The sequence below is a fragment of the Cervus canadensis genome, chromosome 4 (genome assembly GCF_019320065.1).
Source record: "Cervus canadensis isolate Bull #8, Minnesota chromosome 4, ASM1932006v1, whole genome shotgun sequence".
NCBI lineage: Eukaryota > Metazoa > Chordata > Mammalia > Artiodactyla > Cervidae > Cervus > Cervus canadensis.
Genome location: NC_057389.1, coordinates 93,243,606 through 93,260,615, shown reverse-complemented (window position 1 = coordinate 93,260,615; position 17,010 = coordinate 93,243,606). Strand labels below are relative to the sequence as shown.

General features: G+C 40.6%; 1 protein-coding gene and 1 pseudogene across 1 annotated transcript; both read right to left on the bottom strand.

Moving 5' to 3' along the window:
• Positions 1-40: 40 nt before the first annotated feature.
• Positions 41-992, bottom strand: LOC122439315 (annotated as a pseudogene).
• Positions 993-10,478: 9,486 nt separating this feature from the next.
• Positions 10,479-11,420, bottom strand: LOC122439316 (olfactory receptor 18-like). Its single transcript, XM_043464398.1, has one exon. The coding sequence runs from the start codon at positions 11,406-11,408 to the stop codon at positions 10,479-10,481; it is 930 nt and encodes a 309-aa protein (XP_043320333.1). The 5' UTR covers positions 11,409-11,420.
• Between the last annotated feature and the right edge of the window lie 5,590 nt (positions 11,421-17,010).

Here is a 17,010-nt window from a genome sequence, read left to right as displayed (position 1 = left end):
TCTACTTCCATGAACTGAAAAAGTGGCACAGGCTTTGGGATTAGGCTATTTTGCTGATAATCCGCCAGAGGGCACTCTTGATGTCCTTGTTCCTTAGACTGTAGGTGAAAGGGTTCAGCATAGGGGTGACCACAGTGTACATCACCAAGGCCACTGCACCCTTCCTGTGGGAAGATGAGACAGCTGAGCTGAGGTACAGCCCATGGGCCTGTTCCATAAAACAAACATACAACTGACAGGTGAGAACCACAGGTGGATAAGGCTTTGTACTTCCCACCTGATGAGGAGACTCTCAGAATTGAGGAAACAATTTGAAAATAAGAGCAAAAGATTCCTGAAAGTGGAATCTCACCGACAATGGTACTGATGAAATAAATTAATATGATATTGATGGAGTTTTTAGAACAGGCAAGATTGAGGAGTTTAGAAGGGTCACAGAAGAAATGAGGCGTTTCCACTTCTGCACAGAAGGTAAGCTGTGACACCATCAAGTAGTGAAGCTGGGAGTTCAAAAGTCTGATGGAAAATGACACCAAGACCAAGAAGCCACAGAGGTGGGGGCTCATGATGAACAGGTAGTGTAGGGGGTGACAAATGGCCACCAACCAGTCATAGACCATCACTGTCAGAAGGAGACTCTCCAAACAGGCAAAAAGCGAAAAGACAGTCACCTCAGCTAGGCAGCCTGCATAGGTGATGGATTTGCCGTGTGTCTGGAGGTTCACTAGCATCTTGGGGACAGTGGTAGTGTCGAAACTGATGTCAGCCAAGGACAGGTTGGAGAGGAAGAAGTAAATGGGTGTGTAGAGGTGGGGGTCAGGGGTGACAGCCAGAATGATGAGCAGGTTCCCAAACACGGTGACCAGGTATACGGACAGGAAGAGTCCAAAGAGGAGGGGCGGCAGGTCTAGATCATCTGAGAGACCCAGGAGGAGGAATTCTGAGATACCTGTTACATTCTGTGGTTCCATGTTGATGGGGTACCTTTAGAAAAAAAAAGAGTGTTGAAAACAGAAAATGATTGTAGGGGCACCCAGATTAGTGTCCATACTTTTGATTGAAGCAATTTACAAATGAAATATTTACACTTGATAATCATATCCCTTAGCACCTTTAGCAGTGTTTCTCAGTTGTGAGTGATTCTTCATTAGGGTCAAAATATTCACTGATTTCTTTATACAGCTATTTTAGAGGCATGGGGCCAAAGAATAGAAGAGAAATAAAGGCATTTCAAGATAACAAACCCAGGAACACAGTAAAATATCTGCCCCCTACTTCTGAAGGAAAAATATTGAATAAAAATTATTGTTTTCCCTTTTAAAAAATTATTCTAATTACAGGATACTAAAAAGCACTCAAATGTACTGCTATTATCCAAATGCTGTACAAGAAATTCCCTTGCTTTGTAATGTAGTCCTGAAGAGATCAAACCACATTCACTATAGTATAAATTATAGTCAGATAACCTATCTATATTTCAATTATCTTTAAGGGTTTTTCATCTTTATGTGGTTTAATGACATCCATCTTCCATGGAGATAAGTGCTCATTCAAATGTGGCAGTCAAAGTGTTCTCAATATAACTGAAATATAAATATTTGGCCTTGGTGGGTTTCATATTTTGATAAATATATTTTTGCTAAAAGTATATGTATTTCATTAAAAGTGTCACTGATCCTGAGGATAGTATAAACATATGATGTACCAGGGATTAAATAATAATTCAGTTCAGTTCAGTTGCTCAGTCTTGTCCAACTCTTTGTGACCCCATGGACTGCAGCATGCCAGGCTTCTATGTCCATCAGCAACTCTCAGAGATTGCTCAAACTCAAGTCCATTGAGTCATTAATGCCATCCAACCATCTCATCCTCTGTCATCCCTTTCTCCTCCACCTTCAATCTTTCCCAGCATCAGGGTCTTTTCCAATGAGTCAGTTCTTCACATCAGGTGGCCAAAGTATTGGAGTTTCAGCTTCAGCATCAGGCCTTCCAGTGAATATTCAGGACCGATTTCCTTTGGATGGACTGGTTGGATCTCCTTGCAGTCCAAGGGACTCTCAGGAGTCTCCAACACCACAGTTCAAAAGCATCAGTTCTTCAGCACTCAGCTTTCTATATAGTCCAACTCTCACATCCATACATGACTACTGGAAAAACCATAGCTTTGATTAGACGGACCTTTGTTGGCAAAGTAATGTCTCTGCTTTTTAATATGCTGTCTAGGTTGGTCAGAACTTTTCTTCCAAGGAGCAAGCGTCTGATTTCATGGCTGCAGTCACCATCTGCAGTGATTTTGGAACCCAAGAAAATAAAGTCTGTCACTGTTTCCATTGTTTCTCCATCTATTTGCCGTGAAGTGATGGGCCAGATGCCATGATCTTAGCTTTCTGAATGTTGAGTTTTAAGCCAACTTTTCACTCTCCTCTTTCACTTTCAAGAGGCTCTTTAGATCTTCGCTTTCTGCCATAAGTGTGGTGTCGTCTGCATATCTGAGGTTATTGATATTTCTCCCAGCAATCTTGATTCCAGCTTGTGCTTAATCCACTCCAGCATTTCTCATGATATACTGTGCATATAAGTTAAATAAGTAGGGTGACAATATACATCCTTGACATACTCCTTTCCCGATTTGGAGCCAGTCTGTTGTTCCATGTCCAGCTCTAACTGTTGCTTCCTGACCTGCATACAGGTTTCTCAAGAGGCAGGTCAGGTGGTCTGGTATTCCCATCTCTTTCAGAATTTTCCACAGTTTATTGTGATCCACACAATCAAAGGCTTTGTTTGGCATAGTCAATAAAGCAGAAGTAGATGTTTTTTTCTGAAACTCTCTTGCTTTTTTGATAATTAAATTTTAATAAATACTCTGAACTTTTTTCACTTTTGCAGTTTTTCTCTATCAGTGTTAGACACTCTCTGCTGGGGTCCAGCCTCAGCAGGATCCAGGGGTACCCTCAGGATGAACGGCGTCGGCGAGAAAAAGAGAGAGAGAGAAAGAGAGACCAGACTGGGGGTGTGTAGCAGAGTCCGGCAAATCTTTATTTTTTTACCGTAGCTTTTATATTCTAAGTTAGCACATTTTTTAAGGGGAAGATAGTTTAATATTACATTAGCTTATCCTTCAGGAAACCAGGGTGTTTTCTGCATACTTCTTTGTGAGAGTCTTATAGTTATCTTCTGGCCTTGGGGCCTATTGACATTTTATGACCTAGGTGAATGCAAAGCTGTATTTGCATTTGTAAATGTATTCTTTAATGAACACAAAGGTCAGTCCTCTTGAAGAAGTTATCAGTTAAACGTATCTAAAAGGTTTACCACACAAAGACTCTGCAGCTCCGGTGAGGCAGCCCCTGTTTAGCATTCCAGGTTAAAATAAGCAATTCTAAACTCTTATTTTTCTAAATCTTTAACTATAACCACTTTTAGAATAATACTTTTGTGTTCTCTAATAGGGCTTCCTCACCCTGAAGGGCTCTGTGCCTATTCGGGCCTTTATGTGATCAGGTTCTTTATGCTGTTTATGATTAAGGTGTTGTGAGCAGCCATGTGCATTAGTACGCATTTGCCAAGCAGGCTAGAATGCCAGCAAAGGGGTCTAAATTGAAACACTCCTTTCATCCTGGATAATCTCATAGGATACCACCGTCTGGCGGACATATTAATTAAAGTTCTAAGTTGATTCTGTTTGGAGAGAGAGCAGGGAAGGACTTCTACCTGTGTCACAGAAATTAGGAGTAGTCTAATATAGCAAGCATCAGAAAGACAGAGATTATCTTTAAGGTGAGCACTGGGGCAGCTTTTTGAAATCCCTGAAGTCCTTATCTGCCTTGCTTGTCAGGTCTTCTCCTCATGGCCTTGTCATGGGTGGGATCTCATGTGCTGGCTCCCGGCAACTCTCAAGAAAAAATCTGAGCTTGGTTTTGTTGTTTTTGTGTGTAGTGGCTAGGTAACCCTTCTTAACTATGTCTCTACTCCTAAAAATTTAGGAAGGGTTGATTTCTCATCAAACTTAACTCTTATGAACAGTTGAAGAGCATAGGATCAAAGCCAAGTCTCAAACCCCAAGTTGTCCTACTTAAGATCAGCTTAAGATCTTTTCGAGTCATTCTTCCTTAATAAGAAATTGCATTTTTTTTCTACATTCAGCTTCATGAAGGCAACTCAGGCCTTCATTTCTCCTATAGGTCAAAACATGATGCCATTTGGGAATAATCAAAAGGGGAAAAAACCCCAAAGGCTAATATCCCACATACCTGGGGAGTTTGTGCATCTGTAAAATGAGTATATTAACTGTACTGAGCTTATAGGATTGCTGGAAGAAATCAAATTAAAATCAATATAAAATACTTAACCAGTGTTATTAGTGCTGGCTGATCAATATAATTACCTTTTGATCTTTCAAAATTTAGCTATGGACTAGCCACAACCTAGAACCAATTGTTATGCCCGATGTCCGAATCCCTGAGCGGGAAGAGAGAAGGCTTCCAAGACAATGCAACTCGCAAAAAAAGGGAAGTTTATTACTGACTCGAGTCAGGGCTCCTGCCGCGTCCAACACAGTGGTGCGGGGTCAGAAAGCGCTGAGCCCAAGCTGTTAGACAAATTTATAGGGTGAGCATAAGCAGTTGGTAGTTGGCTTAAGCGGATTGGTTACATGTTTGCAAAGTAATCTTATTGGCTCAAACCTTCGTGGGCTTTTTTCAAACTTGGGCGTTCGCAGGCTTTTCAGCTTTCCCCTGATAGGTTCCCTTTTTCTTACTGGGCACATATTGATTGGCTGGCTCCAGGTGGCCTGATGGGGGTAGGGAATCTTACCATTTCGGGGGAAATCTAAACTTAGGTCCCGGCCGCCCTCAATGGTGTTAGCCCTGGCAGCCTCACACCAATCAGATCAGAATCTCTGCTCATAATTCCTTTGGGCAAATGAACATATTGTCAGGGTAGAGAAACATTGTTAGGCAATTGATAAACATCGCGATAATGTTAGTTATCGTTAAAACCGTATTACCCACTAGTGCTCATGCTTATAGTTGCTCAGTCGTGTCTGACCCTCTCCCACCCATGGACCATAGCCCACTAGGCTCCTCTGTCCATGGGATTGTCCAGGCAAGAATACTAAAGTGGATTCCCATTTCTTCCTCATATTACCCACGGCCCATATTAAAATATAAATATTTGATAATACTTTCTTTAGAACGCATATTTATTACTGATGAAAACAGAGGGGTTTTGTTGTCCCTGAGTGATCTTATTCTCCTGCACTTCACCAGCTCAGAGGCAAACACATCATGAATTGGGTAGACACATTTTTCTTTCAGTGTTTCCATAACACTAGTCTTAAACCATGTATTCATAAGCAATTTTGTTGAAAACTTACCTAGGTCCTATCTAACATAGATAAATTCTCATTGACCACAGTATTGGGAGTTTGGGATTGACATGTACACACTACTATATTTAAAATAAAATGCCTTTTATGAAAGAAATGATGCATAACATTTTCAGAGTAATAAATTTCACTTTATTTTTTGAGTTTTTTATTATGACATAGCTATGAAAATTCTTGCAACCTTATGTACATTACATTAGTGAGAATTTCCAAAAGGTATATGCATACAAGAGTATTGATTCAGTTTTAAAATTTGAAACATGCAATTTTTCTATTAACTACTTACAAAAGTTACGCTAATGGAAAAATCAGACCAAATCAACTACATGTTCTGATATACAAGGTGTAGAATTAGACAGATCCTTGAAGGCTGACTAGGAATAGTCCTTTTCATGACAGAGCTGTATGAAAGTTTACATCCTGTATAGGGAATGATATTTCTATAATTCAGATTTACAAAATGGGCTGGAAAATGCATTATTATCCATAGAAAACCATACCATCCATAATATTCATACCACAAAGCCCCTGCAAACAGTTTGGTCCATTCTGTTAATTTAGATATGAGCTCACTACATTCCAATTGAAGCAATTGATGGCTATACTTCCATTTGATCATCTGGGACTAACGTCGGTTTTAAAAGAAAATGATCTGGTGGGAAAGAGCCCTGGGGTAGGAATTAGGAGGCCTTTGTCTGAGTCCACTTAATGTTTCACTCACTTAATATGCAGTGTGTGTAAATCTCCCCACTGCTCTGCACTTGTATCCCTCACATTGAAGTAGGGCCAACAACGTCCATTTGTAGGACATGTGTGGTGTTGAGGAAAGGGAAATTTCCTCGTCTACCCCTCTGGAGTTCTTGTGGCTGGAATAATAACAAAATTGACAGAAGACAGATTAACAGAAGAAAAAGAAACAAATTTGAATTCCTACATATGGAGATCTCATAAAAATAGGACCTAAAAGGTGGCCAAAGCAGGCAGTTTTTTCTTTTTTAGACAAAGACACAATAAATTGGTGAGAAATTGACAAGAGAAAGAAACACAGGCTTTGGGTACTTTGCTAGTGAAGAATCTAAACAGATTTAGGCTTGGGACAGAGAATGACAGAAACAATCAGATTTGTTTGTATAGGCTTCTATGCCCCATATTTCCCATCTCTGAGAACAAGGTTGTCCTCCAACTTCTGGGGCAAGAATGCCCCTTTCATGTGAGAGATTTATTCCCTGCTTTTCCAGGAGACACAGAAGGATCAGAGTTTCCCTCTTGCATTAGCTGCTTCTCAAGCAACTTCAGTATAAACTAATCAATAAACCATCACAGCACATTTTGGAGCAGTCCACCCAGATCCCCAATAGTGGCACCTAAGAGGTCAGTACTTAATAAATATTCAGCAACGGTTTTTATTTTATCTATTAATTTTTCAAATTTTTTTTTTTAATGTGGACCATTTAAAAAGGCTTTGTTGAATGTGTTACAGTATTGTTTCTGTTTTAGTTTTTTGGCTGTGAGGCATGTGGAATCTTAGCTCCCCAACCAGGGACTAAACCCGCACCTCCTGCTCTGGAAGGTGAAGCCTTAACCACTGGACCACCAGGAGAAGTTCCCAGTCACAGCTTTTAATTCAGAAGTTGAATCATTATTGGACTAGTTAGCTTATTGATGACATACAATCCTAATAGAGTTTAATGATCTTACACTTTATTGTATGAGAGAGAGCTAGAATCCTGTCATGTCCCAGAGAATTCATTTATAGAATGAGTGGAAATCCTAAATTGTGTCTCAGTCCACACAATTAAATTAACTTTCCTTTCTCTTTCACTGTTTCTCCTTTAAAAAAATTTTATGATTCACTACTTGTTAAAATTTAATAGAGTATCATAGATTCTATTAAATGGGAAATGATAGGTCCCTTAGAAAATCACACAGAGGCATATGAACCCTGCTTTATGCTTTGTCTAGACCTACAGGACATGACTGGAAGGAATGAAGGGGCAAGCAGGCAGGAAGGGCCCAGCATACATGCTAAGTCGCTTTAGTCGTGTCCCAGCTCTTTGCGACTCTATGAGCTGTAGCCAGCCAGGCGCCTCTGTCTGTGGGATTCTCCAGGCAAGAAAACTGGAGTGGGTTGCCGTGCCCTCCTCTAGGGGATCTTCCTGATCAAGGGATTGAACCCAAGTCTCCTGCAGCTCCTGCACTGGAAAGTGGATTCTTTGCCTCTAAGCCACTTAAGAAGCCTAAACTTGAGAATAACAATATCTAAAATTTACTTTGTTGTTACTGCAATGCATCCATGAAATATTTATCACCCACTTTGTTTCATTCTTACTCATGTAGTTGTATCAACTGGATATCAATTTAGATGACCAGTTTCAGGCTCAAAGTTATTAAGAGCTTACTCAGTGTCATTCAGGTACTAAGTGGAGCAGATCAGTTCAGTTCTGTCACTCAGTTGTGTCCGACTCTGCGACCCCATGAACCGCAGAATGCCAGGCCTCCCTGTCCATCAACAATTCCTGGAATTTGACACTTACCCAAACTCACATCCATTGAGTCAGTGATGCCATCCAACCATCTCATCCTCTGTCGTCCCCTTCTCCTCCCACCCTCAATCTTTCCCAGCATCAGGGTTGTTTCAAATGAGGTCACCTCTTCACATCAGGTGGCCAAAGAATTGGAGTTTCAGCTTCAACATCAGCCCTTCCAGTGTACACCCAGGATTGATCTTCTTTAGAATGGACTGGTTGGATTCAAAATTAATTTGTGTGTGTATGGGGCTCATGCACTGTCCATTCTGTTTCCCTACACTTTAGAGGGTTTAAACAGAGGTTCAAAAATCTCTTCCCAACTTTCTTTTTTTTAAATTAATTAATTTGTTTTAATTGGAGACTAATTACTTTACAATATTGTATATGCCTTTATACTGTTTCTTGTTTCCTGACCAGCACCCCGACTCTACTCCCTTAGAAATCCACAGAGTATAAATTACAAGAATGAAGACACAAGTTGATAATGAAGCAAAATTCAAGGTCAAAGGCAAGAGAGAGAAGTGCCTTGAATTGGCTAAGGTGATGCTTTCTAGGATCCCCAGCTTCACCTCAGCCTGCCTTCCTATAACCAATGTAGTGAAAGGTTGTTGCTGAACCCACGCAAAGACGCCAGGATTCTTGGACTCCGGGGGAGAAGAATTCAATCTGGGGCCAGAGATGAGGCTTGATCACTCAGAGTTTTTGTGCAATAGAGTTTATTAAAGTATAAAAGGGATAGAGAAAGCTTCTGACATAGACATCAGAAGGGGGCAGAAAGAGTACCCCCTTGCTAGCATTAGCAATGGAGTTATATACTCCCAAATTAGTTATTACAGTGAATCAAAAGAATGTCTGGAGATTGTAAAGACCTCACCAGACCTACTCCCATAATTTACATTTTGAGATAACAGAATTAGCCAGACAGAAGGTTTTTTCCAGAGACTGTCCTCAAGCAGGATACATTATTGTCATATAATCCTAAGGAATGTATAGGGACAAAAAATTATTGTCCTTTCTTCCTCCTTGAGAATTCCAGACCCCTCTCTCCTTGGGGACCCCCAGACTTCGTGTCAACCTGCCTAGGAAAGGACTCGCTCAGTAGCAGGTGCCACATGTGGTCTCCACCGAGCCTACTGTGAACACCCAAAAGGAACAGCACAGCAAGCAGGGGGTCTGTGCCTGGGAAGAAAAGGAAGAGAGTTTGCTTTTTGCTATTTTTATTTATAGTGGCTTGATAAAACTTACATATGCCTCAAATCCTTAACATTCGTGAAGAGTTCTCATCAAATCCAACTCTCTAATGAACAGTTGAGCAATTTAGGACCAAAGCCGTTCTCAAACCCTGTTAGCTGGGATTCTCCAGGCAAGAATACTGGAGTGGGTTGCCGTTTCCTTCTCCAAGGGAGAAGGACAGTTTAGAGAGACCTATTTCCTGATCATGTAGAAAAGATGCCCAAGGAAGATAGAAACAGTGTGGGAGGAAAATAGAAATTTAAATGAGTTCTTGGATCCCCACCACTAAAAACAACATCAACTTCATAAGCCTTTGAGCTGATATATGCATTTTGGTACCCTCCTACTGGCTCTCCTATCTGTTCTCTGCTTTGGTGATGAGAAAACACCCGCCCCCGCACACACACACCCTCCACTCAATCCCTCCTGCATTCATGTCTCCCACTGCACTTGGCACTCACTGGGTTGCGCTTGTCTCCACTGGACCAGGACTGAGGGGTGCAGATCACCTGCCCCTCCCTTACCTGGTGTTGGATGAGGGCTGAGCTTTGCGGTGAGGACTGGCAGCAAGACAGCCTCAGGTGTGGGCTTCCTGGTGCAGACAAAAACTCTGGGAGGAGAAGACACACAGGTATGGAGCCCATTGGACTGGAGCTGGCTAACTGAAAGGCTGGGAAGCACAGGTTGACTATTTAAAGTGATGCAACCTAGAGACCTCAATACACTTAGGAAATAATTAATTGTCTATGGTCTCTGAAACTCTGAGAATTTGCTAATTTCATGGAGGAGGAAAAGGAGAAAAGCGAATGTATTAGGAAGGATCTAGACTCATCAACTTCTCAGGGGAGTTTGACCTCTACTCCTCAGCTCAGACTTCCAAGTTTTTTTTTTTCCCCCTTCTTATTTCAATTAGAGAAAACATGTGACTTTCATATCTGCAAGCCCATTGATCCACCTAACACACAGAAAATAAGCATAGGAAAATTATAGAAACAGTATGTAACAAGAAAGAGAGAACTGTGTTTATTTTGTGAAGATAGGAGCAAGAATGCCCATGACCAAGAGTCCTGGGTCATATGCAGTGAAAACGAGAAGGGTACACTGATGTGCTATGCAAAATTCTAGAAGGGCTATGATTCATTTGGGGCATCCAGATAATTTCCCAATTACATTAGAGATATTCTAAGAGGAAAAATTGTGTAAACAGAGCAGAGAGCCAGATAGGTACATGTAAGCTATGTGACCACAGAACAGAATCACTTATTGCACATGTTTGGTTTTGCTAAATTTTCTACTCCCATGAGCCAAAAAAAGATACCATGGTGTTGAGATTAGGCTATTCTGCTGATAATCCTCCACAGAGTACTCTTAATGTCTTTGTTCCTTAGGCTGTAGATGAAGGGGTTCAGCATAGGGGTGACCACAGTGTACATCACCGAGGGCACTGCACCCTTCCTGGGGGAAGACAAGACGGCTGAGCTGAGGTACACCCCAAGGCCAGTTCCATAAAATAAGCAAACAACGGACAGGTGAGAGCCACAGGTGGAGAAGGCTTTGGACTTAGCCGCTGATGAAGAGACTCTCAGAATGGAGGATATAATTCGAATATAAGAGTAAAGTATCCCTGAGAGTGGAATCCCACCAACAACAGTACCAATGAAATAAATTAATATTTTACTGGTGGAGGTATCAGAACAGGCAAGGTTGAGGAGCTGAGGAGGGTCACAAAGGAAATGAGGAATTTCCACATTTGTACAGAAGGTAAGCTGTGACATCATCAAGTAGTGCAGTTGGGAGGTCAAAAGACTGACGGCAAATGATGCCAGGACCAGCAAGATACATAGGCGGGGGTTCATGATGACCAGGTAGTGTAAGGGGTGACAGATGGCCACCAACCGGTCATAGGCCATCACTGTCAGAAGGAGACTCTCCAAACCTGCGAAAAGGGACAGGAAGGTCACCTGCGCTAGACAGCCTGCATAGGTGATGGATTTGCTCTGTGTCTGGAGGTTCACTAGCATCTTGGGGATGGTGGTGGTGCTGATACTGATGTCAGCCAAGGACAAATTGGAGAGGAAGAAGTACATGGGGGTGTGGAGGTGGGGGTCAGAGCTGATGACCAGGATGATGAGCAGGTTCCCAAGCATGGCCACCAGGTACATGGACAGGAAGAGCCCAAAGAGAAGGGGCTGCAGGTCTGGATCATCCGAGAGGCCCAGGAGAAAGAATTCTGAGACACCCGTTAGATTTTGTGGTTCCATGTAGAGGGGGCACCTTTGAAAAAGAAGAGAGTATTGAATAAACAACAATTGTAGGGGTATACAGATAGTGTCCATACTTTGGATTTAATCAATTCACAAATATTTAAAAAAAATTTTATTATGATACAGCTCTGAAAATTCTTGCAATCCTCTGTATACTACACTAGTGAGAATTTCCAAAAGATATATGCATGCAAGAGTATTGCTTCCATTTTAAAAATTGAAACATTATATTTTTCTATAACTATCTCTACAAGTTATGCTAATGGAAAAATCAGACAAAATCAACCACACGTTCTGATTTTCAAGGTGTAAAACTAGAAAGATCTTTGAAGGCTGACTAGGAATAGTCTTTTCATGATACAGTCACATGAAATTTTGAACCTTATATAGGGAATGATGGGGCTTCCCAGGTGGCTCAGGTGGTAAAAAATCCACTTGCCAATGCAGGAGATGCAGGAGACTCGGATTTGATCCCTGGGTCGGGAAGATCCTCTGGAGGAGGAAATGGCAACCCACTCTAGTATTCTTGCCTGGAAAATTCTGTGGACAGAGGAGCCTTGTGGGCTATGGTCCATGGGGTCATAAAGAGTTGGACATTACTGAGCAACTGAGCACAAGGAATGACATTATTATAACTATTATAACTCAGATTTACAAAATGGGCTAGAGAATGCATTACTATCCATAGAAAACCCCATCATCCATACTATTCATACAATAAAGATCCCTTGCAAGCAGTTTGGTCCATTCTGCTAATTTACCTATGAACTCACCACATCTCAAAAGAAGGAATTCATGGTTTTACTTCTATTTGATCATCTGGGACTAATGTAGGTTTTAAAAAGAAAATAATCTGGTGAGACAGAGCCCTGGGGTGGGAATTAGGAGGACTTTGTCTGAGTTCCAAATGTTTCACCCACTTAATGTGCAGTGTATGTAAATCTCCCCACTTCTCTGCACTTGTATCCCTCACATTGAAGTAGGGCCAATAACACCCATTTGTAGAATGTGTGTGGTGTGGAGGAAGGGGAAATTTCCTCTTCTGCCCCTCTAGAGTTATTGTGGCTGGGATAGTAACAAAATTGACACAAGACAGATTAACAGGAGAAAAAGAAACAAATTTGAATTCCTGCACATGGAGGTCTCATTAAAATAGGACCTAAGAAGTGGCCAAAGCAGGCAGCTATTATCTTTTTTAGGCAAAGAAACAGTAAGTTGATGAGGAATTGAGAGAAAGAAATGTAGGCTTTTGGTATTTCATGAGTGAAGAATCTAAACAGATTTAGGCTTGGGGTGGTAAATGAAAGAAACAATAAGATTTGTTTACATTGGCTTTGCAAAGAGTCGGACACAACTGAGTGACTGAACTGAACTGAACTGAACTGAACACTGGCTTCTAGTCTCCAAATTCCCTTTCACTGATCATAAGGGGATCTTTCCACTCCCAATGCAGGAGTGCCCATTTCAAGTACGGATATGAGAGTTGGACCACAAAAAAAGGCTGAGTGCCGAAGATTTGATGCAGTCGAACTCTGGTGCTGAATAACTCTTGAGAGTCCCTTGGACAGCAAGGAGATCAAACCAGTCAGTTCTAAAGGAAATCAACCCTGAATTTTCACTGGAAGGACTAATGCTGAAGCCAAAGCTCCAATACTTTGGCCACCTGATGCGAAGAACTGACTCATTGGGAAAGACCCCAATGCTGGGAAAGACTGAAGGCAGGGGGAGAAGGGAACGACAGAGGATGAGATGGTTGGATGGTGTCACTGACTCGATGGACATGAGTTTGAGCACACTCCAAGAAATAGTGAAGGACAAGGAAGCCTGGTGTACTGCAGTCCTTGGGGTTAAAAAGAGTCAGACACAACTGAGAGACTGAACAGCAACAAATACAGGCTTCTAGGCTCCAAATTCCCTATCTTTGATCATAAGGAGGTCTTTCCCACTCCTGATGCAGGATTGCCCCTTTCACGTCAGAGATTTATTCCCTGCTTTTCCAGGAGACAAGGGAGTTTCCCTCTTGCACTGGCTTCTTCTCAAGCAACTTCTGTAGAAACTAATCAATAAACCATTGCAGGACCTTTTGGGACCAACCTCCTTAATCCTCAGTAGTGGCACATAAGAGTGGTCAGTACTTAAGAAATATTCAGTTACAGTTATTTTTTTTAAAACTTTTTTTAATGTGGACCATTTTTAAGGTCTTTATTGAATTTGTTACAGTATTGTTTCTGTTCTAGTTTTTTGGCCATGAGACATGTGGAATCTTAGCTCCTCAACCAGGGATCGAACCCAAACCTCCTGCATTGGAAGGTGAAGTCTTAAGCACTGGACCACCAGGGAAGTCCCCAGTCACAGCTTTTAAATCAGAAGTTGAATCATTATAGGGCTATTTATCTTATTGATGAAATACAATTCTAATAAAGTTTTAATGATCTTACATTCTATTATATGAGAGAGAGAGAGAGAAGCCTGTCATGTCCCAGGGAATTCATTTACAGAATGAATGGAATCCTAATATATGTCTCAGTCCACCCAATAAAATTAGCTTTCCTTTTTCTTTAACTGATTCTGCTTAAAAAAAAAAAAAAAAAAAAAAAACTTTTATGTTGTCACAGCCAGTGCTCTGTGACAACCTAGAGGGATGTGATAGAGAGGGAAGTGGGAGGGGGTTCAAAAGGGAGAGGATACATGTATACCTATGGCCGATTCATGTTGATATACAGCAGAAACCATCACAACATTGTAAACTAATTGCCCTCCAATTAAAAATAATAATAGAGTTAAAAATTTTTTTATGATTCACTATTTGTTTAAATAATTATGTTGTACACAAAAAAGAATTCTACTTTTTGAAATTTAGTAATGTTTATCTTTTTGCCAGTTTTTCTAAATGTTCTATGGACATCTAATAACAGCATATGAGATACAAAATTTAAATATATTTGTGTAGGATATGATTAATATAGATTAATTAAATATAAATTTATTATATTCAAATTATTAATGACATAATTCAAGATGCTCCGCTTCTTATTTTTTCTGCATTTGATAAAATATTCTCACAGAAATGTTAATATGTCTCACTATGATATATTTTTTCTTTTCCTTTATATTTCTTCTGATTTTTGCTTTATGTTTCTTTATTTTTAAGGTGTCTAATGGTATATGATGTCTCTTTTGTGAATTGTACGTTTGACCATTAAAAATATTCATCTTTGTTTCAGACATAGAGGACAGACATATGGACATGGGGAGACGGAAGAAGTGGGTGAGATGTATGGAGAGTAATATGGAAACTTCATTACCATATGTAAAATAGACAGCCAATGGGAATTTGTGTTACGTCTCAGGGAACTCAAACAGGGGTTCTGTATCAACCTAGAGGGGTGGGATGGGGAGGGGGATGGGAGAGATGCTCAAAAAGGAGGGGGCATATGTATACCTATGGCTGATTCATGTTGATATTTGACAGAAAAACAACAAAATTCTGTAAAGCAATTACCCTTCAATTTAAAAATAAATAGATTTAAAATTTTTTTTAAAAATTCGTCTTCGTTTCACTTAAAATAATTTTTTTAAAAAGAAAAAAATAATTGAGTGTTGTAGATTTTATTAAATGGAAAACAATAGGTCCCTTAGAAAGTGACACAGAGGCATACAAGTACTGGTTTATGTTTTGTCTAGTCCTATAAGATATTGTGCTGCAGTCCATGGGGTCACAAAGAGTTGGACACAACTTAGCAACTGAGCAACAACAACAAGAAACTAGGAAGGAATGAAGGAACAGGCAGGAATGACCCAGCATATGGAAGCCTTAGCCTTACTGCCTACGCTGTGTTTCTGAGAATCCAGGAAGGGTCTATTCAATATTAAGCAGAGATTTTTGTTCTTGTAGCCTATTCTGTGCCAAGCAAAGAGAGACTCTGAGGAATCAGATATGAATAAGACTCAGTTTTCCCGGGAGGCCTTCAGAATCTATTTGCATAAGGACAAGAACTATCACATAAAATGTTCTTTCAGGATCTGGGAAAAACCAAACCTCAGATCACAAAATATTTTAATTGAGTAATTGGTACTTAGACTCAAGGATAATAATAATAACAGCCATACCTAAAATTTACTCTGCCATTATTGTAATGCAAGTGTATCCAGGGAACTTTTAATCACTAGCTTTTTACTTCTTTTTTTCATTCTTACTTAGGCAGTTGTATCAATTGGATATCAATTTTGATGACCAGTTTCAGGCTCAAAGATATTAAGAGCTTGTCCAGTGTCATTCAGATAATAAATAGAGCGTAAGATTCAAAATTAAATTGTGGGTTTCTGAGGCCCATGCACTGAATGTGCACTCTGTTTCCCTACACTTCAGAGAGCTGAAGCAGAGACTGAGAAGTCTCTTCCAAACTTCCTAACATATACCTTTATACTGTTTCTTGTTTCCTAATCAGCACCCTGACACTATACTCTCTTAGAAATTACAATACCTAATGCAATAAGTTGTAAATACAATGCAAATAGCATATAAGTAGCTGCCAGTGGGTATGTAGCAAATACAAGTCTTACTCCTTGGGGAAAAAAAAGAAATCCAGAGGTTATAAATGACAAGAATGAAGGAGCAGGTTGACAGTGAAGCAAAATTCAAGATCAAAGACAAGAGAGAGAAGTGCCTTGAATTGTCATAAACTGATACTTTCTCAGATCCCCAGACAGTTAAGAATCGGCCTGCAACGTAGGAGACATGGGTTTGATCCCTGGGTTGGAAAGATCCCCTGGAGAAGGGAATGGCTACCCACTCGAGTATTCTTGCCTGGAGAGATCCATGGACAGAGAAACCTAGCAGGCTACAGTCCGTGGGGTTGCAGAGTCGGACACGACTGAGTGACTAACACTTTTACTTTTTCACTTTCACCTTCAACTCAGTCTTCCTTCCTATCACTGATGTAGCAGGTGCCACACATACTGTCCATTGTGTCTACCGTGAACACCCAAAAGGAAGAATACAGTGACCAGGGGTCTCTGTGTGCTGTGCTGGGCTTAGTTGCTCAGTCGTGTCCTACTCTTTGTGATCCCCATGGACTGTAGGCCATCAGGCTCCTCTGTCCATGGGGATTCTCCAGGCAAGAATACTAGAGTAGGTTGCCATGCCCTCCTCCAGGGTTTCTTCCCAACCCAGGGATCGAACCCAGGTCTCCTGCATTACAGGCAGATTGTTTATCATTTGAGCCACCAGGGGAGGCCAGGGGGTCTCTGCCTGGGATGAAAAGGAAGAGAGTTTGCCTTTTGGTGTTTTCCTTTTTAATAGCTTAATAAAACTTCTTCGATATGTCTCAAATCCTAAACATTTGGGAAGGGTTGATTTATCATCAAATCCAACCCTCTTATGAACAGTTGAACAATTTAGGACCAAAGCAGTTCTCAAATGCTAAGTTGGCCTTTGCATGCCAGCTAAAGGGCTTTTTTTTAAATTTTGAATTCTTATTTAAGATTTTTTAATTGGAATATAGTTGATTTACAATGTTGTGTTAGTTTCAGGTGTACTGTCAAGCGAATCAGTTATTCACATACATACATACATCACTCTTTTTTAGATTCTTTTCCC

Excerpts from the sequence above, each read along its gene's own strand:
- LOC122439316 (XM_043464398.1), bottom strand. The coding sequence starts at position 11,408 with ATGGAACCACAAAATCTAACGGGTGTCTCAGAATTCTTTCTCCTGGGC.